Below are 19,295 nucleotides of genomic sequence, written 5' to 3'. Positions count from 1 at the left end.
AAAATCGAAACAGTTACACACACTGTAGATACACTCCAATATAATACAATAATAGTTGACATGTGCAGACAAACTTAAAATACGACCATTTGAATAAAGGAAATAAGTACTATTATATAACACCCAAGCAGATCCTTGCCATTTGATTGGAGGATTGTCCGTCACGTGATAGCAAATAAAAGTACCATTGCACGCTGAGTCACTCGCCGTGCTTTTTCGTTCCATCCGAAAAGTACCATTGCACGCTGGCACGCTGCCAGCGTGCAATGGTACTTTTCGGATGGAACGAAAAAGCTGAGTAAAAACATCACCGCGTGCGCGTGTCTTTGGTAACGCAGCAGGTGTTACTGCAAGAAGGCATAGTAAAATTACTAGCATTCGGCTTCTACAGTTGAAATTGTTTGTTTTGAAAGTTGTTTCTTTCAATCAAAATGACAAAGTTCTACTTGGATGTTATATAAAACAAATAATGAATGTTTTTCATTCGTGCAATGGTGCGAATATGTTCATTCGTTGAAAGCTGGAATGTTCCATTCAACTCGGCTCCGCCTCGTTGAATGGAACATTCCATCTTTCAACTCATGAACATATTCGCACCATTGCACTCATAAACATTCATTATGTGTATACTATTGGTCTGTCGGTTTACAGATTTTGTTTGTGTAAGGAGCCATTAAGGGGCCAATGTTTATAAAACAATTCTTCTAAATTGTGGGTGGGTCAAAAGAAATAACTGAAAACCAAAATTTCAGTTTTATTAAAAAAATATGTGTATTTTTTTTACAAATGGAAAGACAAAATACCTAGAAGGCCAAGATTGTCAATTTCATTCCTGATTAAACTTAAATAATTGTTTTCTATTTGTTTAACATTGACTCTTCTTAATGGACCTTAAGGGTATTTGCCTTACAGTGAATTACTTTGAAAAATAGTGACTACAGAAATGGCGCAACCAAGATTATCGTGATGATGACTTGAGCCAATCGACCCAAATAAAAAATGCTTATCACTGGGCCAGGATCAAAGTCCAAACACTTTGGTGTTGAGTTACCATAGAGTGGAGGATATTGGAGGACTTTAGGAGGGTCTCTGGCCAAATACACTCAGAGCAAGTTCGAGTGTGCACCATGGTTAACTAAAGGTCGACTATTTTGTCTCAAACCTAGGCTGGTTGACCATTGGTCGACTACTGTTATTGACCATTTAGAACCAGCCCAAGGACCATGGTTTCTTCTGTGGTCCCGATAGCCTGCTCCATGCTAACATGTGTAAAGCGCTGAAGGGAATTAACGACAGTACAGCAAAACGGCGGAAGGCAACGAAAGTGTTGAATAGCACTGTGATACCGATGACTGACTAGACTTCCAAACAATTTGTTACAGTGAGTGCGTCACTGCGCATGTACGTTGGTGGTCAGTGGTCAACAACAGGTCGACTGAAATGTGCGCATTCGAACTTGCTCTAAGGGATAAGGGCTACTCAACAGCCTCTTGAGAACACACATTTAGGAACTCTCTCGCTACTAGTCTTCAACAGGAACGTTTTTGAAGAGATGCGACATCGACTCGCCGTAGTGGATGCGACGAATGGACTCAGCAATGACAAGACTGATGTCAACAGAGCGTACTTTGGTGCACTGGAAACGCTGGAGGTCGTGGGGTACTGTGTTGGTGATCACAACCTGTAACAAGAGACAGTTGAACCAAAAGGGAACATTTTGTTAAAGTTTTTTCCATCAAATGATTTATAAATTGTTAAACAAGGTGGAAGATACACCAAAACTTATTAGTATTTTTTCTTGAAAGACAACCACTAAAGTGAGTTGGTCTGTATTGTTGTGAAGCTAAAGGTGTTTGTTTATGAAAGTCCACATGGATAGAATTGTAAAATGAACATCAAATTATGTGAGAGTTGCACTTCAGTAACACAAGCAAAATAAATCTCTGAAAATATGAGAAGCTCCTTGAATTTAAACAACGAAACCATCTATAACTTATCATTCACTTTAATTTATTTTGATCTAAATGCCTGTGAATGATTTTGAATGTTAAAAATAAAACTTGTACAGTCTAAGTGAATAAAAAAACTAAAAGGATTCTGGTTTGGGGTTTTTTTTCTGTTTGTTTTGAACCCAGTTCTGACACCAATGCACAAAACCAATACTGTATGTGTAGTTAAATTGAATTGCACATGTCAAGCACAGAATTTGGCAAAACAAATGTTGAATCTCCAAAGATCGCATGAAGGCGAATTTTTGAAATTTGAGTTGTGTCTCTTTTACTGCTGCCCTCAACACAGCCAGAGATACTGTTGAGTGACTTTTATTTTATCCTAATTTCTTGATAATTTTGCTTATAAATCAGCAATGCGTTGACCAAAACCAAATATTAACCCTATCTTGAGTTGGTTATTGGTTTTTTTTGTTGCTATGCTACACATTTCTGAGCCTTTCTGAACTGGGCCCAATTTCATGGCTCTGCTTACCGCTGAATTCTGCGCTTACGATCACCATTCTCCGCCTACGTGCAAGCGCCAAATTTCTGCGCTAGATGTGTAAGCTCAGAATGCCTAGTAATGTGGAGTGCACACGCACACAAGCCCAAATTCCCTACTAACCTGTAAAATATGCGTGACATAATAAGAACAGAATCCCCTGCTTCAGTAAGCACCGATTCTTTGCTTACCGTAAGCAGAGCCATGAAATTGGGCCCTGGTCAGATGAAGTCAGCTCAAACTAGCACCATTTTAAAATTTTTAAAACTTTTCCTCAAGAGAAAGAGTAAATGCTTCGTCCCATGAACCAATGAAAGACTAACAAGCACAAACATAAAAAGAAGAACATTCAAAATCGATCTGGTTATTGAAAGTTAAAACTAAAGGAAACTAAAGTATTATTGATAAAAAAATATTAAATAAACGGGTGTTTTCATGATTTTTTTCTCCAAAAATTAAATTCCATGGAAGTCTGAGTTGCAACTTATGAGGAAATATAAAATATTTAACTTAAAAATGTATGGGCAATTGGAGGGAATTTTACTAGGACTACCAAAATGATGGAACAATAAAACACTTTTACTGAGCCACAAAATTGCAATCTTCAAAGTTGCAAGCCAGAAGATTGCAAGCCACAAGTTGCTAGCTACAAAAATGCTAGCCACAAAGTTGCAAGCTGCAACCAAAGCAATGTTGCAAGCCACAGAGTGGTCATACACAAACATTTATCACACACTTTTTATAGGGCAACGGAGGCGATTTCCTCCGTGCCCCCTGGTCACATGCATAGGTGCCCTTGAAATGCTCCGGTAGAAATTTACAATTTCCTGATAGGGTGCCATTTACAAAGGAGAAAATGCCTTGGTGCCTTTGCCCTTTCAAAAACGAAGCATACAGGCCTCAGATGTAATTATGGGTATGAGGTGATTATGGCTGACTGGGGTTGCCAACAGTGAGAGGGGTTACATTACAGAAGTGAAAGATCAATTGGAACACGGGTGAAGTTATGTCTATGTTTGTGAAGGGTTAGTCACAAAGTGTGGTGAGTGCTGTGAATGCCACGATGTGTGCCTGGAATATAACATTAATATTACAATTTGGTTGCTAGAATTAACCCCAATATTGCTTCCTATTCCCATGTAGACTTTAACTTTCCTTTAATGACTTATGAATGACAGAAAACCAATCAAACTTTCACACTCAGCTTTCTTGAAAAACAATTGTGCACATTAATTGCTTATAAATGCCCTCTTTCTCTGGTAATTTGTTGTCCTTGCCAATTATTGATATGGTCTACACCTGGTGCAACTACTAAACAGATGACTAATATGCTTGTTTGAAGAGGGTGTTTTTACTATGCATACATCTCAGAGGGATTCTGGCATCAGCGTCTCAAAGAGAACATCAGTTCGCCAGTGAAATATATAAAGCATTTCTCATCATCTGTATGCTCACAAAAACATCATTTAAACTTAATAACAAAAGTATGACGTGTGCCTCAAAATGACACTGTTGTGGCATAGTGTGGTATAGGGTAGTTGTGGTATGGGATGTTTGTTGTGGCAAAGTGTGGTATGAGGTAGTTGGTTGTCTTGAGAAACACAGTAATATAATACCAGGGTTATTATTGAGTAGGCTTTTCCTTCTCAAGAAGTTGGAATAATCCAGACATATAATGCGCAAATTTATCATGTTAATCGTAAATGGAGGTTAGTCAAATACACACACACCCACCACACACATAAATTGCAGCAATATACCTAGAAATGCCAACTAGTCCTCCATGGAAATATTGCGGAATAGATAGGACATAGATTCCTTGTGGAAGATCCGACGTACGGCTTCACACATGGCCGGACTGATATCTATAGTACGGATTTTATCACTCTGTAATTTCTGTAGATCGTGTTGCACTGTGTTAGTGACAATAACCTAAGAAACGAGGCACAGTGTTAGGAACAAACCTTTCAGGAGATTGTTTATAAACAGAAAAAAAGAAACAAAAATTTTTTAAAGGGTCTATGTAACTTTTGTAGGACAAAAAACACATTGTCCACAGATTTACACTAAACTTACACAGTTTGAAGATAATGATAGTAGAAAGCTTCCCTGAAAAAAATATGTGCTGAGGTGCTGTAGTTTGGGGGAAATGAGTAAAACAACGTCATAAAAATAATTTTCGTCTCATGAGACGATTTTTATTAAAATCATTTACAAACATATTTTCATGACATTGTTTTACTCATTTTTCAAAAACTACAGCACCTCAGTTAGTAAGATTTGAAGGGAAGCTTTCCACTATCATTATCTTCAAACCCTGTAAGTTTAATGTAAATCTGTGGAAATTTTGAAAAGGTACCCAGTTAAATAATGACTGTGCAACTTTTTCAAAATCTATGTTAAAAAAACCAAGGCTTTTAACTCTAATTCTCTAAACCATATACGAAGAAAGTTAAACACCACTTATTGGGTGAGAAACGTTCTGTGACCTATTTCATTGGGAAAAGGATAAATAAGGCGGTTTCGCATAAAATTAGCATGTTAAAGAGCATAATCACAAGCTCATGAAGAAGGCCATTCTAAAAGGCAACATTGATGACGGAAGCTTGCTTGATTGAATGTTGAGACATAAGTGTGCGGGCCATGCATAAAATTAACATGTTAATAAGCATAATCACAAGCTTATGAAGAAGGCCATCTAAAAGGCAACATTGATGAAGGAAGCTTGCTTGATTGGATGGTTGGATAGAAGTGGGCAAGACAATGCATAAAATTAGCATCATTCAACAAAATGAAACTGTATGACTACTGCAAGTCTAACTGAACCAGGGCTCAATGTAATGGCTGTGCTTACTGCAGAGTTCTTCGCTTACGAAGTCTACGATAGCTGACATGAAATATATACACAATGAAAATTCTTCGCTAGACATGTATTTTTCTTCCAGGCAGAGTCATGAATATTGGGTCCAGATTAACAGCTTAAATGTGGTAAGCCTTAATCAGACTTTGGCCCTTAGAAGTAGGAAAACCAGGGGTGGGTTTTTACTTTGGTGGTTGGGGGGGGGGGGGCTGTGTGGAGGCACACAGAATTGGGGTCTGATTATTAAAAGTAGAAGAATATCATGCCTGTTTAATGGTTAAGATAAGTACACATGAGCAGGGCAACATAACTTTGACAAGAAGAAGGGTGTGGGTAAAGATTTAAGCCTCGCGAATAGCATGAGGTATTTTAACCCATTTCTAAAAATTATTTTTCATTAACAACAAGATTGTAGGTATTTCCCTTTCTAGAGTTGCATCTTTAAATTACCTCATCTATACAGGATTCTTCGATTTTCTTTGGGGCGTCTGCCGACAGGATGCCGTGGGTGGCCATTACGTAGATCTTGTAAGCTCCTCTTTCTTTCAAGACGTCGGCAGCGGCAACGAAGGACTCTGCCTCATCAATCATGTCATCCTAAGAAAGGAAGATGGTCGTTAATCTTGCAAATAGCTTAACATTAGGTGCTCAATAAATATAATTATAAGTGGTATTAATAAACACCTTGGACGGTTTCAAGTCTCTGATTGGTCAAAATCCGGTCACGTGGGGGTGTATTAATGGGTGGTATAAAGACCGGCTTTGGAAAATAGCGATTATGTGGCCCCTAAATCAGCATACATTGTGTAAAACTAGTTTGCGCGTTGCACTGTATCGCATGCTTATTTATATTCATGTTAGTTTCATTGCAACTTCGAGCACTTGCGTGTACGCGCTGAAAATTTATCAATTTTGAGGTAACAGGTGTGCGCGTATAAACTCATAATGACCTTGGTTGGTGGCTGGCGCTGCACCAAGCCGGTCATTACCACGCAGTGAAGACCGGGTCCTCGCACTGTTATTCCCTAATTATCAATGGGTCCTGCAAACAGTTTAAATGAATGTAGTTGTTTTATCGGCAGGCCTGATACTAAACTATTGTAAGGGCAGGTTTTCCTTAGTAGAGGGCACCTCAGTGAGGGAAATTTGTACCGGAGCATTTCAAAGGGCATCAAGGCAAGGATTGGGGGCATGAGGCAATTGCCTCCATTACTTTGATGAAATAACAGGCCTGCATTGGGATATAAACTTAACACACAAAAGCAGTGAAAAATATAAGATTTCACCCTAAATGAGTTATGCAATGTCTACTCTGATGAGATGACATAGATGAAATAATTAAGAACTCACTCTGTGGTAGTGAAGTTAACAATCCATCCTCTAAAAGCTAAACTATTGGTCCCGGCCGATTTTCTACCTTCAGTCCAGGTGGTAGTTAAAGGCAGGACAGTTCTTTTCAGAACAAATAAGTCCACTTAATTCCGAAAATCTGAAAATCTACTCCGCGGTAACAGAATATACAGCAAGACAGTTTTCTAAAGAACAAAGTCTACCTGCAAGAAGATACAGCATGGTGTAAATACGAACCAAATACATATTGACACCTCACCATGCATACCTCAAATCCCATATATGACAAAGCACCTTACAAGATTTACAACATGAAGTCATCCTGTGTATAAACACTCACCACAATGATGGCAATACGACCTCCGACATCACCAACGACGTCAATAGGAGGTTTCTCTTTAGGGGTGAACACTGCACAAAGAAACGAAACACACGTATACATTGTATCATTTTACTTTTATCCTAACACTTTGCTCAAATGTTATCCTTTTCAACAAGTGTATCATAATTAACTTCATGTAACTGTCTTGAGGCACCTTTGAATGATTTGTTTGGGGGGGGGGGGGCACTTATATAAATGTCTTCTTATTTATTGATTGATTGATTGATTGATTGATTGATTTCAGGGTCTGAAGAACCTTATCTTTGTAGAAAATAAATCGCTGGATCAGTGCGTTTTTGTATCTCAGTTTTGTACTGGTGTCAAATTGAGTTCAAATTTTTGCAGATTCGCTATTTATGCATATCTTGGGATACACCGAGTGAGAATAATGGTCTCTGACAATTACCAAGCACGTCCATTGCCTTCAAGGCAGACTCGCAGTGGAAGTGTTTTTTCTTCTTTGGATATTCTAAAAATGTACACAGACACAATATAGTCTACTTACATGGGAGCATATCGAGACTGTGCCCAGAGAATGTCCTAACTGTCGGCGGTGAGTGCCTCCCATCAACCTTGTCCTGCTCAGGGACCTTCTGCTCTCCATGGATCACAGCCAGACCGAGACGCAACCTCTCAGCAAACGACGTGGCCCTCTGGGCTGAAGCTGGGTTTCTGGCGACGATCACAGCATTCCTCCAGTCTGGTATCTGTAGGTTTGATTTAATATTGCGCATTTGTTTTATTTAATTGACTGAAAACGTTTGATAGTTGTCAAAGACCAGTATTCTCACTTGGTGTATCCCAACGTATGCTTAAAATAACAAATCTGTGAACATCTTGCATCAATTGGTCCTTGTAGTTGCAGAGAATAATGAAAGAAGAAACATCCTTGTTGCACAAATTTGTGTGCTTTCAGATGCTGTTTCTCACAATGTTTTATACTATCAACAGCTCTCCATTGCTTGTTACCAAGTAAGTTTTATGCTAAAAATTATTTTAAGGAAATACCATTAGTGTCCAGTGCATTAAAGCAGTTTTGTTTAATGATCCGCATCCCCCCCCCCCCCCCCACCAACCCCTTACTCACATGTTCTTGGATGTACTGCAAGATGAAGGGTGAGGCTCGGAGATTATCAACAGGTACATCAAAGAATCCTTGAATCTCTTTATGATGTAAGTCCATCGTGATGATGTGGTCCAACCCTACAAAGAGAACAAGCAAATGAACAAATGAACAAGCAAACTTAATATGAACATTAATTGGTTCTGCAGGCATGATATTTGGTCCTTGGAAAAAAGTAGGAAAATCCTTTATTGAGGTACAAGGGCTGACCTACATGTACACCTAGAATAGGCTTTAAAAGGCTGTTCAGGCCTTCTTAATAAAAAAAAACTCTGATTTTTCAACGGGCAAACAAAAAATAGACTAAAGTAGGAAGAATGTCATGCCTGGTTCTGTTTGAGTAGATGGAACAGAACTTTCTGTCTAGATCAATAAAATGTATCCACTTTTTTTTTAAGGGAGACGGCATCTAAAACAGAAGCGGGCAGGGACGCTAAACATTTTTTATTCCTTATTGTTTACCCATCCTAACCTGATTTACAGAGCATAGTGGCTAGGAGCTTGGCTACAATGGAGCCTCTTTTCCTCATTTGGCTCTGCTTGCTGTAGGGAAGGTATGGTATGACCCCAACAATCGAGTTAGCACTTGATGTTTTACAGGCGTACGCCATGATCAGGAGCTCCATTATGGCATTGTTCACGTCCCTAGAAAAATAAAAAGTATTCATTTATTCAAAAAGGTTTTTTTACTGGCACAAAATCATATCACTTAGCAAATATTTGGTTTAATAAAGGTAGGGTCAAAGATTTTGTTTGTCAATGTATTGTTTATATGTATGCAAAAGTTAAACAGAAAAGTACAATATAAGGTATGTGAAAGTTCACATCCCTTTCAAAAGAGAAAAGTATTCATTTATTTGATTATATCTAATTAACAACTTGAGGTTCTACCTTGTGCATTTTAATTTCACAGATCATTAAGTTCTTCACTTTTCTCTTTCCCGTTTCTCCGTTTTTCTTTCCCATATTTCATCCTTTATATATTATATTTTAAATTGAAAATATTTGATGTAGGCCTAATGTATGTACATGAACAAGTTTTTATTTATAGGCTAGTTCATTTTCCTATCTAGCTATAAAAATAATTGCTAAATATATATTTTATTATTTGCTTTTTTACTTGTTTTTCAACGATACTAGACAATACAAAAATACTTCCAGATTGGCTAGGAGAAACTAAAGCAAATTAATTCATGCGGTCCATAGACCTGCCTCCCCACATCTGGTTGTATTATAGGTAGTAAAATGAATAATACAAAATATATAACAATTTATGTACAAAAAAAGGAAAATGAACTATAAATAAAAACATGTACATCAAAGGTTAACGACTTACAATAGTTTTTTGAATTTATACCATAGGTCCTTATGGTTGGTAAGTTGTTTGCAACAGCTAAGTCTACATTCTAAAGCCACTGGACACTTTCGGTAAACAGTAATGTCCAAGGCCCACACTTCATGTATCACAACTTCTACATAAAATAACAAACCTGTGAAAATTTAGGCTCAATCGGTCATTGGACTAAATCCGTAATTCTCAATATCGAGAATTGATATTATTTCAATGTTTTCTCAAAAAGTAAAGCATTTCATGGAATAGTATTTCAAGAGAAGTCTTTCACCATTACCTTCTGTAAACCCTTAGATATTTGTATACCTGTGAACTTTTAATTTTTTTTCTGTACCGAAAGTGTCCACTGGCTTTAAATACAACATATAAAGCATGATATCTGAGAGCCAGTTTTTGCCAGAGTGTAAAATGGAGAGAGAAGAAACAGAAAACTGAAGAAAATTGTTATGTGAAATTCAAACGCACAAGTTACGTGTGTGAAAGAATTGATGAAACACACAGATTAGGCTTGAAAAACAATGAAATTATTCATTAGTATAATCCAAATCACTTAATAGGTAAATAAGCAAACAAATTTGCAAGTATAAAACAAAATTAATCAATAAGTGTTGTGTTGTCATTCAGGCTTCGAGAAAGACTCTGCTGGGTTCAAAAGCTCAGGCCAATAATGATTGTTTGCAAAACCAATTATCAATAACAAATAGTAAATAATTAAGATGAGTCAACTCACTTTGCTCCCGTCTGGATGACAAACACATCTTTGCCTCGAACAGATTCTCCAATGTCAACTTTGGTTTCTGCGTTAAAAAAGGAACATGAATTATTACAGGAAGGAAAACTAATTCCCACAACGTCAGAGGCTTGATTTCACTGAAGCCCTTTTTGAATCTACGGCTTTGGCTCCAGATTTGGCTCAGCCTAGCTTGGCCTTGGTCCCGCGATTGTTTTGAAAATTGCATTAAGGGCTTCAGACAAGAGGAAGGAGCACTTTGCTTAAAACCATTATACACTTTCGGAACAGAAAAAATATATAAAAGTTCACAGATTTACAAATAACTTACAGGGTTTACAGAAGGTTATAGTGAAAGATTTCTCTTGAAATATTGTTCCATGAAATGCTTCACTTTTTGAGAAAACAATAAAACAATTATCAATACTTGACATCGAGAATTCCGGATTTATAGTAAACACATGTCATGACACGGCGAAATGTGCGGAAACAGGGTGGGTTTTCCCGTTATTTTCTCCTGACTCCGATGACCGATTGAGCCTACATTTTCACAAGTTTGTTATTTTATATACAAGTTGTGATACACGAAGTGTGGGCCTTTGGACAATACTGTTTACCGAAAGTGTCCAATGGCTTTAACAGTTCAGATTAATCTGCATTTAATACCAAACTTTGGCCCTTTGTGAAACTATTTTCACAAAGAATGACTTCACATTGATATTTTAGCTAAGCGAACACAATATTTAGCCCTTGGCAAAAAGCAGGAAAACTTTTTTGAGGGTAAGGACTCAATAACCTTTAAAAAAAATTCACAACTGTTTCAATTTTGAACAACAAAAAAAAGTCTCAAGAAAACAAATGGATACTCTTTTGACAATACGCACATATATACTGTACCTTTATTGTCCTGGAGGTATACATCTACATTGCCAAGTTCAACACCAAGACGTCTGAAATTAAACAACAACAGAAATTACATATAAGTTTGGATAAATAACCCTTCAATACTAGGGTGCATAAAGTTCCACAAAGTACCATCTCTTCTAAGCTAGTATTGGATGCATGAGTTTCTATTGATTGTACAGTCCGACCCAGTTACATACAGCTGCCTAAGCACAAAAAGTAACAGACCACAACAAAATTGTGCTTACCAGAATGAGGTAACCAGCCAACCGACTGTACAAATAACAATGTCACATGCACCATGCCCCCCTCAGGTTCGAATTTTCAACCTGGGTCTTTCGCTCGGGAATCTGGTAAGTTTTTGTGCCTTTCCTTCAAATTATTTCCTCAATGGTGTTTTGAGTGAAATTGTAGGATTCATTAGACATTGAGGATCAAGTTCGTGTTTCTAGAATTTGTGTCATAATTTTCAAAAGCAATAAGTAATTTATTTGATAAACTATTTTTTGCTTTTAAGATGTAAGTCAAGTTTTAGATTAACATTGACAGGTAAAATAATACATTTAGGTAGGACAGGTCTGAACTCCTATAGAAAAGCAGGCCTTTTTAGTAAGTACTTAATATTGTAAAGAGCTTTATACCCAGGACGTCAGTGCAATGGCACTGACTGAGGCCTACCAAGGCTAAGACGAAGGTAGACCCAGTGACTGGGGCGCTGTATTCCGTATGGCGCCACCACTTTTTCATTCGATATAAAATAATATAGGAACTTATTTACCTGATTGATATATCCCTTTTTGTAAAAATGAGTGAAAAAGTGGTGGCGCCATACGGAAAGTTATCCCTTTTTCGAAATTTTGACATTATGACAGAAAACGTCAACATTTCGAAAAAGAAATACAGCGCCCCAGTTACTGGGTCTAAGACGAAAGGTAGAAATGTCACCGTCCAGATTTCAATCCTAACATTTTCATTATGGGATTGGTTTGGCAACAATAAAATTTACTTTATTCAAATAAGAATGAAAACAAGAAGAGAACATGTTAAATATTAATGAATAATAAGAATATATGTTAAATTTATTTAATTTAAATTTAAATTTTTATATTAAATTAAATTAAAACTTTACAAATGTGCAGGTCTATTCATTTCTTTGCAACCATAACAAACATGGGAACTCAAATATGATGTGCCTTTGGTGGAAGGCACTGTTGCACATACGAATAAGATCTAGAAAAAAAAAAAAAAACATATTGACTTGTAACATGTGCTCTGTCACTGTTCTGTGGCTATTCTATTTATTGAATTGATTGTTGACTATTGTTTAAAAAAACTCACGCTGCAACGAGGCGCGACAACTCCGGGTGAGAGTTGCCAGAAATGACGAGCAATGCCCCACGAGACATATTGTTCATAGCATGGACAGCGCGACGGGATTTAACCTGCACCGTCTTCAACTGCTTAGCTCGGAGAGAAATCTTGACGACTCTTTTCACCTTTTCTTGACAGAAAAATGTTTCTTGACGCAACAAACTTCAACGCCGACCTCAAGATTCAGCATTTGACCTTAAGTGTCAAAGTTCGTTTGAACCGGATTTTGTTCGTAAACATAAGCAACCTCACATCTTAAGTAAATATTTATTTTACGTATTTTATTGTATTAATTAGATTATTTAAAATATAATGTTATATTGTTAATTACATATTTTAATAATATATTTTTTTAAATACAATTTACTGTTTTAAAAGCTTTAAAATAGCAGAATACTTATATTAAGATTATCAGTTTTAGAAAGAGGTAACTTGTTAATTTCACAAGTAGCCAATCACGTTAGAGTAATGTCAATTACGTCATTTTCGCGCGAAAGAAACACATGGCACACACCTCCATCCACTGGAGGAGAAGAGCCCATCACCGATGGATGATCACTGACTGCCTGCTGTGTCACAATAATTCTACCTCCATGGTCACAACAAGCAGAACGGTTTAGGTCTGCAAGATTTTGTAGTTGACAACACAACCCATGACACTGACAGATTACCAGAATCACAGCATCAGTCTTACTCTTAGTCTTAGGATAGGGAGAGGGGGTTGTCAGCTTTTTTACTTTTGGGGCTAGTTTATGGACATTAAATAGTTTCAAACAGAGCAAGAAGAGCTTAGTTAGCTATCCTACTATCAATCACATTCTACCTGACCAACCGACTAGGGACTAGTTATAATACCGTCTAAGTTTAGATAGGTCGCCTTTTTAGCCTAAATTAACTCAATTTTCTTAAATCAAAATATTCTCAGGATCGATTCAAAATATTTCATAAACAATGAAAATTTAATGTCTGTAATTTCTAGATTATTTAAAGCTGCATCGTTACAAATATCAAAAAGCAAACCTTGGGAAAAACTTAACATCTCAAATATGAGTTCTAAGACCCGCCCTACGAAGGGTAGCTCAACATCACCATACTTTGAAGATAACCAAAACAGGTTGACAAGGTCCCAACAAGCCAAACTCCTATTAAGCGGTGCAGACAAAAATGAAAGTCGATCAAAGAGTGCACCTGAAACTACAGGTTCTAAACCCCGCATCTCAAAACTGAAGAGGCCATACACATCTGTGAGATATGAATCAACTGTCCAAGCCCCGCCTCAAAAGACCAAACAGATTTCTGGCACAGCGTATCAGAAACACTCTAAAATCGAAGATGCTTCTGAGATGGACCAAAAAACAACTGATGGAGATGAGCTTCAAGATGAAGATGCAGGTGCAAAGATGAGAGCAGAATCTAAGAAGGCTGGATGGGAACCCAAGGACTGGATGGAGATGCTAGACAACATCCGAGAGATGAGGAAGGAGAAAGATGCCCCTGTGGATTCTATGGGAGCAGAGAAGATATGTGATCATGATGCACCACCTGAGGTAGCACCTATTCTAAGAGCTATGTGGTTCGTTCCGCTATCGTCTCCGTTCGTGGAGACGCTAGCGGAACGAACCTTTTAGTTCTAGGAGTAAGGTAGCTCCATAATAAATAATGCTGTTGAGCACAAAGTTTAATGCAAGGTCAAAACAAGTCCGGGCAAGTTTCGCTTGCAAACTTGCATGGGTTACAACTTCATCAGTACCAAACTCCAGACTTGAGTTGGGTAGTCATGAGAATTTGACACTAGGCCTGCACCTGAGCTTTGAAAGACGAGAAAAGACCAAGATGAAATCTGTCATTCTTTTAATAATTTGTGCTAATGTGTTCTTTTTTAACAAAATTTGGTTACATATCTTACAGAAGAAATGGGCGGTCAGGTTGGTGTAGTGGTATCTTGCCCCGCCTTCCACCTCTGGGACCCCGGTTCGAACCCCACCGGGGGCACTGAATGCAGATTAGGTTTTTCAGTCCCTACTTGACTGTGTGGGTTTTCCCTGGAAAAATTCTCTGTGGGGAGTCCATCGGAGTTGTGGGGAGTCTGTCGGAGTTGTGGGAAGACGGTCAGAGCGCCACACAACCCTTGACGGACAACTCACAACTTTGAGGCAGGCTGTCCTTTATGAAACACCAGATGAAAATGATATATTTGTTGTGAACTGCAGGTGTTCCGTTACCATGTTTTACTCTCACTGCTGCTGTCAAGTCAAACCAAGGACCAAGTCACATCAGCCGCCCTGGCAGCTCTGAGGAGTCATGGATGCACGGTGGACAACATCCTCAAGACAACAGATGAGAAACTTGGAGAATTGATTTATCCAGTTGGCTTCTGGAAAGTGAGGACTCAAACTAAATCTCATTGTTTTTTATTAATCAAGTAAATCAATTAAAGGCACTAGACACCTTTGGCAACTGTCAAATACCATTTTTTTCACTTGATGCGTAAAATAACAAATCTGTGAAAATTTTGACTCAATTTGTCATCGTAGTTGTAAGAGAACAATGACAGAACAAAACACCCTTGTTGCACAAAATTGTGTGCTTTCAGATGCCTCAAAAAGGTTTCAGGCCTAAAGTCTCTAAAAATTTCAGTGAGAAATTATCTCTTTCTCAAAAACTACATTACTTCAGAGGGAGCCGTTTCTCACAATGATTTATACTACAAAAAAGCTCTCCATTGCACGCTATCAAGTAAGGTTTTATGCTAACAATTATTATGACTCATTACCAATAGTGTCCAGTGCCTTTAAATCAATGTCTTGATCTATTATTCAGAAAAAGATTTCCTACATCAAGAGAAGCTCACAGATCATGAAGGATCAATACAAGGGTGACATACCGACCACGCTTGAAGGTCTCGTCAAGTTGCCTGGCATCGGACCCAAGATGGCGCACATTATCATGGACATCGCGTGGAACCAGCTGACCGGGATTGGAGTGGACACCCACGTGCATCGAATCTCCAACCGGCTGAAGTGGGTCAAGAAACCAACGAGTTTGCCTGAAGAGACGCGCAAGGGGCTGGAAGAATGGTTGCCAAGGTGGGGAAGGGCTCCTCTTGTTCCCCATCTTTGTGGAGTGTTAAACTCGGTTCATGCTTCCTGAGAATGCGATATGAAATTTGATGTCACAAATTCGCAATGAATAATTCGTATCAGTTTTTTTTAAGTTTTTTTTTTATGCAAGTCGCCAGACACACAAGGCCTGAAGGCCACTTCAAGGTGTGGGCTACAATTATTTTTGTCCAGAGGCCGTTGCCACCTACTCATAGGGCTGAAACAGGGTTACCCCTTTTACAGTCCATACGGATGTAGGCTTGGGTATCATCAATCCGAAGCCTGGCCAGTAGAGCAGAAAGCACAACCTCCCCAATTTTATGTAGCAAGTGTCACTACCGGGATTCGAATCCACACTCTGCTGATCAAACACCAGAGTTTGAATTCGGTGTTCTTAACCGCTCGGCCATGACACGCCACTACTGACTTGTACTCAACTACTGCGAAAACAGCCATATGGCGTCAAAGTTTGCTTCGCTTTCACATTCACAGGAAGTATGAACCAGGCTCTAAAGTTATTTATTTTGGGTTGAACAAATAACCGTCTCAATGCGCTTTAGTACCCTGGTCATTGGGCCAATAACATCTTTAATTATTCTCAGCTCGGTAGTATACAACCTGGGCAACCGTAGCGCTCCAAAAGCTTTTTCATACCCAATATCAACCTGTACCCTTGCAGGTACCCAGCAATTATAGTAAAGTATCTTGCTCAAGGACACGAGGCTCACAATCAGGACCCAAACCCACACTCCGATGACTTAACCACTGGAACTTGAATTCGATGCTCTTAACCACTCATCCACGACATCCTACCTGTAACTCTAAATCTTTTTACGATTCTATCAATTGTCAAATGATGGTTTGTTTTTTTGTCATTCCCCCATTCAGGGAGCTATGGAGTGAAGTTAATGTACTCCTTGTAGGTTTTGGACAGCAGACTTGTCTTCCAGTCAACCCAAAATGTTCTGAGTGCTTAAGTAAGAACATCTGCCCATATGGGAAATCTACTCTCAGATACGGAAGCCCTAAAGGAAAGAATACCAGCCCGAAGAAGAAGCGATAAACTGAACTATAAGCAACAGTTGTAGCCGCAGCTGAAGCGGAAGCCATAGCTGAAGCCGCCAATTCTAGTACGGCCTTACTTGTGTTACGGAAACCAATGGAATCAGACATTGTGTACTGTGAGCGGCTTTCATGAACAACCAGATTTTTTAAATAAATATTTGTAGTCGATGAAACGTATTGACAAAGTTTCCCTTTGGTAGAGCTACTTTTTCATTCATTCATTCATTCATTTTTATTAAAAAACCAACTGGCAGCACGAAGCTGAATAATGTGGCATAACAAGATAACAATATTGATAAAAATAGCATAGATAAAACACACAAATATTGCACCACTGCGGGGTACAAAGGAACATTATATAAGAAGACGACAATAAGTAAGAATAAATATTAGATAAACAACTAAAATGCACAGGGTGTTGGGGGAACCCTCTTATACATTGAAACCCCACTATGGAATAAACCAGCTAAAAAATAGAAACCCTGGCAGTTAAAAACTGAACAGATGAAAAAAACAATGATAGCAAAAATGGGAAATCAAATTTGATAAAACAGAAAAGATTTACAAACAATTACAGGATGTGGGAGACGCTCATTTATGAGGGCATACTAAAGCATTGAAAATAAAATTTACAGCCCACACACACACCAATAAAACAAAAGCAAATATGGAAGCTCCAGTCTGCTTAAGCAGACTTACTTGCAACGAAATGACACACCAAAAGGATATCGCTCAATAATTTTTCTGCTAGGCGAAAGAGAGGTCACAAGAGGTACATGTGACATGGCATTTTGTCTGGTAAATGTATTCTGGTAAGCAAAAAGGTTTAGTGGTTCCCTACTTTTTGTGCTTAAAGGGACCTTTTGCCTTGAATCGGTCAAGTTGGTCCATGAAAAGCATTTGTAACCAATCTTTCTAACCATATGCATTTTATAACAAGCGGTTTCAAACGCTTTTCATAGACGAACTGGCCTGATCCAAGTCATTGTGTTCCTTTAAGCAGTTTCAATGAGCACTGGACTTATAACTCCCAAGGCACAGTAAAAATTAAACAAACTACACAGACACTTTTTTAAGCTTTACAAAATTTGCACTTTATTTTCTTATTTATCAGCAGAGATTATTATTTACAACCATAACTTATTCTACTTTGACTCGAACATCGCCACACTTGCAGTTTCTTCAAATTTTCACAAATTCTTCTCTTTACAAAATTGTTCACAGTAGAAAACATTTCAGGGATTTTTAATTTTGTTGTAATAAAAGTGAGAAGAAAAAAAAGGAAACATAACTTACGATTGAATACAATTAGCTTGATATGTTATGAACTGATCTGTTTTATTGCCCAAGCAAAAAATAGTACTCGCATTAGCTTTAACAACACACCAATTAAAAATCACATAAAATTTGAAACTTTTTTTGTCTCATTATTTCAAAGTAGTACTCACAAATATACAATAGATAAAATAAGTTAACCAGAACACACACAAAAAAAGTAAACGAAAAGAACAACAGAAGTAAGAACTGATAACTGCATAAACACTTGGTGGTCCGAGTAATAGCACAACATCCTTAATTTGAAAGGTGTTGCACATCAAATATAAACAACTTTATAGTAGAAACGTCAGTATTTAACGGTCACATTTTGTCCTGGTACATAACCCAAACTGATTATTTGGATTTTGTTTTCATCAGAAGAACTTACAAAATAATAAAGCAACAGATATATTTCGCCACAATGTTGCGACATACAAAATATATTTGTTATAAGAAAATGTTATGATATGTTGGGTCATATTGATGAAAGTAGAGAATGTTTTGGATGCTGAGCTGCCAACATTTACCATCTTGCAATCCGGGAGTTTTTTACAGTCAACATAAATAGAGAACAAGTTTGTTGATCAGAAAATGGAAAGATTGGTGGTTTTTTGGGGTGAAATTTCTGTAGAATCAGGGAAAGTTGGCAGCTCTGTGGATGGTACAACGGCATGTCAAGCAAAATCAATTCTCAAGTCAATGAAAAGGGTTAAAATTTGACTAATTTGAAGCAAGCTTAACTACGAATGATGTAACGTTCCCTGTAAAAAAAAACTGTGAACTTAGCTAGTTTCATCTTACAATATTGCCTTTCCAATGATATGTACACATTTTTTAAAGGTATCCTCGCATTGCATACAACTGATAGTCATTACTGGATTAAAAACACTACTGCATGAAGATTTAGTTCAATCTTGAAGTTATCAAATTATACCTCAAGGAATTTCATTCTTATCTGGACAAGTTTTGATTTGAAGGATAATTAGTACTGCTTAGTCCAATATACACAATGTACATCAGTGTCTGTTACGGTCAAAACAGAGGTTCAGTCTAGCGGAACTCTTAGGTCCTGTCATTCGTCCTGGTTCCATGGCTGTTCAAACTTTACTACTGTGCAACCAAACCGATCTTTTAGTGCCTATACTATCTGGGAAGGTTTTCACAAAGAGTTATGATTGATCTAAACTGTGTATCAATCTTGATTGCTAAGCAAAATGTGATGTCACAATACAAATCACTGTGGAAAACA

General features: G+C 37.8%; 2 protein-coding genes across 3 annotated transcripts; one reads left to right on the top strand and one right to left on the bottom strand.

Annotated features, from left to right (window-relative positions):
* Positions 1-628: 628 nt before the first annotated feature.
* Positions 629-12,750, bottom strand: LOC117292221 (phosphoribosyl pyrophosphate synthase-associated protein 2-like). 2 transcript variants are annotated; one of them, XM_033774189.1, is made up of 10 exons: positions 12,531-12,750; positions 11,187-11,239; positions 10,290-10,356; positions 8,681-8,853; positions 8,173-8,288; positions 7,591-7,792; positions 7,044-7,114; positions 5,804-5,950; positions 4,254-4,425; positions 1,595-1,681 (listed from the first exon to the last, which is right to left on the bottom strand). In XM_033774189.1, exons 1-9 carry the CDS (start codon positions 12,605-12,607, stop codon positions 4,267-4,269), a joined length of 1,065 nt encoding a protein of 354 aa, XP_033630080.1. In that variant the 5' UTR covers positions 12,608-12,750; the 3' UTR covers positions 1,595-1,681; positions 4,254-4,266. The 2 variants fall into 2 exon arrangements, with proteins under 2 accessions (XP_033630079.1, XP_033630080.1); XM_033774188.1 differs by lacking the exon at positions 4,254-4,425 and having other exon boundaries at positions 629-1,681.
* Positions 12,751-13,104: 354 nt separating this feature from the next.
* Positions 13,105-17,549, top strand: LOC117292716 (endonuclease III-like protein 1). The gene is made up of 4 exons (XM_033774862.1): positions 13,105-14,110; positions 14,774-14,944; positions 15,384-15,649; positions 16,553-17,549. The coding sequence occupies exons 1-4, from the start codon at positions 13,526-13,528 to the stop codon at positions 16,725-16,727; spliced, it is 1,197 nt and encodes a 398-aa protein (XP_033630753.1). The 5' UTR covers positions 13,105-13,525; the 3' UTR covers positions 16,728-17,549.
* The last annotated feature ends 1,746 nt before the right edge of the window (positions 17,550-19,295 follow it).

Source organism: Asterias rubens, chromosome 7 (assembly GCF_902459465.1).
Source record: "Asterias rubens chromosome 7, eAstRub1.3, whole genome shotgun sequence".
In the NCBI taxonomy this organism is placed as follows: domain Eukaryota; kingdom Metazoa; phylum Echinodermata; class Asteroidea; order Forcipulatida; family Asteriidae; genus Asterias; species Asterias rubens.
This window is presented reverse-complemented; position numbering and strand designations above follow the sequence as displayed.